Source organism: Rhagoletis pomonella, unplaced genomic scaffold, assembly GCF_013731165.1.
Source record: "Rhagoletis pomonella isolate Grant_MI unplaced genomic scaffold, Rhpom_1.0 Rhpom_scaffold_00017, whole genome shotgun sequence".
Lineage (NCBI taxonomy): Eukaryota > Metazoa > Arthropoda > Insecta > Diptera > Tephritidae > Rhagoletis > Rhagoletis pomonella.
The window spans coordinates 903562-909224 of NW_023458571.1; the positions used below are offsets into that span (position 1 = coordinate 903562).

Genomic DNA, 5663 nt, shown 5'->3' on the forward strand with positions numbered 1-5663 from the left:
AATTCATTCCATAATCTATGCTTATGTATGTAATCAATTTTATTTGTTGTTTTAAATGCTGCCCTAATATAATACTTCACATATATATATGCATATTTTTTTATAATCTGGATTTTGATGTAAATTGAAAGAGCACGCGGTTTCTAATATACTTCTTTATTATATTACAAATTATATTCTAGTGATGATACAATGGTTATCGATATTCAAAGATGAGTATTTTATAAATGTTAGTGATCGAACTGCTGCAAATCCTAAGGCTGATAGTACATCTAGGTTGAAGTTATAACAGTTCTCCCCCGCTAATGAGAGTTATGTTAAGTCATAATCGCGGAGATGTGCAGGTTTATTGCGTATTCGTGCAGGTCTTTGACTCGACTGTTCCGGAGTTTGAGCAGTTGACGATTGGGTTGGCTGCTCTGGAGTTCGAGGTAATGTTCCTGTATGTCTTTCAGATTCTGTATCGTTCGATTCGGAATTAGATTGAGATCCAGTTTCGACTTGTTGAAAATTGTACTGGCTATTCCTATGATTTTGTTGGTCTGCTGGGTCGGAAATCGTATTTGAAGTACTTCCCCGGGTATTACCTATGTCAGGAACATCTTGAGCGAACCGGACTTTCCGCTGTTGAACTTTTGTGACCTTTAGTTGATCTATATGGCGTTTTAAGGTGTAGCCATCATCTAGTTTAATAATGTAGTGAAGTTGACCTAGCTTTCGTTGTACAGTACCTGTTTTCCAAATTGTTTTGCTGTTTTGTGTATATAACGCTTGTACTCTCTCTCCCTCGCTAATATGGCGCACACCTGGTATAGAATCCGTTACTTTATTATGTGTTATTGGTTTTAGCGCGTCTAATCGAATCCGTATACGTCTTTTTAGGTAAAGTTCTGCTGGGCTCATACCATTACTAAGAGGAGTTGCTCGGTATATTTGTAAAATGTCATTGACTTTTTGGCGTAGTGGTCCTGGTTCTGTTGACATAGCTTTTAACTTCCTTTTAAGTGTTTGAACATTTCGCTCGGCAAGACCATTCGTACTCGGGTGCCCTGGTGCTATGAGCTTCTGGCGATTATCGGTGACAAGCTGGAATTTTCTTCCATAGACATACATAAAAAAATGATTTATACTGAATATTATTGCTAATGCCTCGCGATCTAGTTGGCTATAGTTCCTTTCTGCTGCAGTCAGTGATCTGGAAGCGAAGGCAACGGGATGTTCAATGCCGTTTATTGTATGGGAGAGCACCCCTGCTATACCTGTTGGGCTAGCATCGCAAGCAATGACTACTGGAAGTTCCGGATTAAAAGGTCTGAGTACCTGATCGCTACTAATTATGCTTTTGAGTTTGATGAAAGCGGCTTCGCAATTGGAAGACCACTGAAACTGTTTTCCTTTCTGGAGTAGTTGACGTAGTGGGTAAGTTATGGACGATAGGTTTGGAATAAATCTCGAATAATATGTTACCATGCCTAGAAATCTTCTGACATCATCGACTGTTTTTGGACGAGCCATGTTTACAATTGTTTCGACTTTAGACGGTGACTTTGAAATTTGGTTAAATTGTACGACATGCCCTAGGTATTCTACGCGAGTTTTCAGAAACGAGCATTTGCTTTTATTCAAGTGTAAGTCATATTTCTTTAAGCGTTTAAGACATTCGACTAGATTTTGTTTACATTCAGCTTCTGTAGACCCGTGTACCAAAATATCATCGAAGTAGGACATGGTTTTGTTTAAACCCGATAAAAGTTGCTCTATTATACGATTGAATTCTGACGGTGCTGTTTTTATGCCGAATGAGAGTCTATTCATCCTATATGTTCCCTTATGGGTCGAGATTGTTTGAATTTCACTGGATTCTGGATTTACCCTTATGTGTAAATATGCCTTATAGAGATCGAGACGACAAAAATATTTTGACCCTTTTAGGCTATTCAAAATTTCATCGATTCTGCGTATTGGGTAATTAGCTGCTACTAGTTGTGGATTAACCCCTGGTTTATAGTCGACGCATAGTCTAACTTTTCCATCTGGCTTCGGGACAATTACTAGTGGAGAACCCCAGTCGCTCCTTTCACATTTTGAAATAATGCCGGAAGCTTCTAATTCTTCTAATTCTTTTTCGACGGAGTCTCTCAATGCGTACGGAACTTCACGCTCCTTATAAAAAACTGGCTTAGAACCTTTTCGCAGCTGCAATGTGATTTCAATTTCAGGGACACATCCTACTCTTTCTTCAAAAACTTCGGGAAACTCATTAATAATATCAGATATTGAATTATGATTTTGTGCATTGACTTTATTTATGTTGTGTACGCGATGCTTATCGACTTGCTGAAGATTGATGTTTAGGTGTCGAATCCAAACTCGGCCTAACAGTGCATCATATTCATCAGGGACAACATACATTTCTTCGTCGGATATACTATTATTGAATTTTACCCTTACCTTGACTTTGCCATCGGGAACAATGATATTCTTCGTATATGAACGGAAAGCAACACTTGAAGGTTGTAGTTGCTCGTTTATCTGGAGTTGATTGAATTGGTTCCTTGGTATAAGGGTAAACCCGACGCCTGAATCGACCTCGAATTGTTGTTTTCGCCCATTTAATTCAACAGTGACATAATACTTATCAACATCACTGTAACTATGTTGATTCGAAAAAATATCTATAATGCGATTAATGCCATATATTTGATGAATTGATTCCTCGGTATCCTCTGATTTGACATTTGCGTTCTTTGTAGACTTCATTAATGTAGTGATGCATACTTGCTGTACATGGCCTCTTTTACCACAGGAGTTACATTTTAGGTTTTTTGCGTTGGTACGGCACTGCTTCGTTTTGTGGTTGTCTCGTCCACACCGTATACATAAATTATCTATACCAAGCTCTTTGTAATTTACCTTTGATTTTGCTCGTGCCTGCGGTTTTGAATGGCGGCTGGAAGAATGGCTTCTTCCACGATTCTGCTTTCTGCTTACAATTTTATTTACGTCACTAGTGCTATGCTTCGCGTTAATTTCCCGGCTATCTATTTTTGATGCTTCTAGCGATAAAGACTTTTGTACAATTTTATCAAAGTCAGTTTCTTCTGATTGAAGTATTTGCTCCCGTATTGTATTGTCAAATATACCTCGAATAAACTGTGCTCGTAGAAAAATGTTTGAAATATCGGCCTTACAATTGCACGACGACAGAAAATTGCATTCATTAATATCGCGCTTCAATAACGCTACGTATTCCGCAATTGTTTGGCCTTCATTTTGATAAGTTGACAAGAACCTATGTTGACTTACTAGAATGTTCCTTTTCGGGCAAAGATGTGCTTCTAATTTTTCAATTATGTCTTTGTATTCGACTTCATTAAGTGACTTCGGGGCAATTAGCGACACAATCAATTTGAAATGTACAGAGCCAATTGAATTAATTAACATTTGATGGCATAGTACTTTGTTTGTAAAAACACCTTTCATTGTTAAGTAATTCTCGAACCTTTGCCGGTATAACCTAAAATTTTCTTTTGTAGCATCGAAGTGTTCAAAAGGCGGTAAGAGCATTTGGAATGGCTGACTGCCTTGTTGTTGTTGCTGATTGTTCGTATTTGTGCTTATTAGACGCAATAAATTTTGTTGCGCTTTGTTGAATGCTTCTAGCATTTGTGAAAATTGAGTAGCATCCATTTTTGCTATTTTTCCCTTGTTTTACTCGTCGCCACTTTTTTATAATCTGGATTTTGATGTAAATTGAAAGAGCACGCGGTTTCTAATATACTTCTTTATTATATTACAAATTATATTCTAGTGATGATACAATGGTTATCGATATTCAAAGATGAGTATTTTATAAATGTTAGTGATCGAACTGCTGCAAATCCTAAGGCTGATAGTACATCTAGGTTGAAGTTATAACACATATGTACATACAATTATTAACATACTTTCGTACATAATCTATTGACATACATTCCCACATTTCTATGCACAAAAATGCATGTGTTGTATAGTACGCTCGGAGCGCTCGCTCGTCGCTCACTCGTCTTTCCTAGCAGAGTGAGTATGCAGACAGCTACTCGCCTCGCACTGCGAGCGAGGAAACACCCAACAGCCTCGCTCATTTAATAGGAGCGCGAGCAAACAAGCAGCGCTCGCTCGTTTGGCGAGCGAGCCAAACTTCTCGTGCCTCGCCTCATTGCTGCTACGAGTACGAGCTGCGTGCGCCTCGTTGTCTGCGAGGCATTGAGTAGGAGTTTTCTCACTCGCTCGCTCGAACTCCGAGTTTTTGCCCACCCTGAGTGATAGCTGTTTAGCACAAATACGTTTATGGGTGCATGTATGTGGTATAGCGCAGTCACGTCGCTCATACACATCTCTTTTGCCTTTGTGAGCTCGTGTTTGATCGGCACTGATGTACAGATTTTTCGCGTAGCTATGCGCTGTCTTTGTAATTTTTTGTAACTTTACACCCAAAAAAAGCGTGCTTATCTTCCAAGAATAAAAAATATAAGTATGCCACTCTGCGTCTTTTTACAAATGCTTCGTTTTAAATAAATATATATTAAAATCGGTTTAGTACTTTGAGAAATAAGTCGTTACAAACGTACTCCATATAATCAATTTTATATAATAGTATAGATGGGGCATATGCATAGTTAAAATAAAGCCGACACTAAAGTTAGTTACAGCATTTTCACATCACTTTCAGTGGACTAGGCATCTGTGAAAAAAAAGATGCAACTAACTTTCTTCTTATTTGGGACTGACAAACTTAAACTTAGAGTAGACTTTATTTCATATACGAATATGCCCCAATAGTTTTGGAGCCAAATTAAAATGCATTTCCCCATGCATACGTATGTACATACGTACTCCATTAACTGATAACGTTTTTACATGCATACATATTTATGTATGTATGTGCATATTACTGCCAAAATACTACGCACATACACACAAATGTACATATTTACAACTCATTGCACCAAATTACACGCATACTCAAATACAACAATAACTATTTCTTTCATAATCGCATGCACCTATTTCCCAAGGCCAAGTAAATTCATTCATAAAAATAACCGCAGCACATCACCCCGCAAATTCATCACCATCAAGCTCAACTTTTTCAATCCGACACAAAAATTCTAAAATCTTAAAATGAAGAAATCTCGGCCAGCCAAGTGAAAAGTGGCAATTCTCTATATCCAGTAAAATAAGTTATCTCGAATTTTGGAAATTTTTGGTAATTTTTGGCAAAACACTATTTCTATGTTACATATCAATATTTCAATCATTAACTAGTTTTTGAGATGTAATTTTAATAAACATTAAATAAAAGTGTACGTTTTCCGCAGGAAAATACATTATTTTTTTAAATAAAATCAAAACTTCTAAAATCGCAAAAATATGTGGTTTTATCGGAAGTTCACAGATGTAACGTGGCAACTTAGCTCGTTTTCATATTTTTCGGTCCGAAATTGTAAAATTTTTGTCCATGCCGCGCCACAATTTTTGTACAGGTGGGTCAATGTGCCTTGAACAAAATTTGTATATATACAAAAAAATTATTTTATTTATTTTTTAATATTAAAATTTTCTATACTTCAAAGCGTTTATAAAACAAGTAAGAAAGTCTAAGTTCGGGCGGAGCCGAACAT

At 37.1% G+C, this 5663-nt stretch overlaps 1 protein-coding gene across 1 annotated transcript; it reads right to left on the reverse strand.

Annotated features, from left to right (window-relative positions):
• Window positions 1–312: 312 nt before the first annotated feature.
• Window positions 313–3690, reverse strand: LOC118749483. The gene has a single exon (XM_036484279.1). It carries the CDS (start codon window positions 3688–3690, stop codon window positions 313–315), a length of 3378 nt encoding a protein of 1125 aa, XP_036340172.1.
• Between the last annotated feature and the right edge of the window lie 1973 nt (window positions 3691–5663).

Coding starts and splice junctions, on each gene's coding strand:
- LOC118749483 (XM_036484279.1), bottom strand. CDS start 3,690: ATGGATGCTACTCAATTTTCACAAATGCTAGAAGCATTCAACAAAGCG.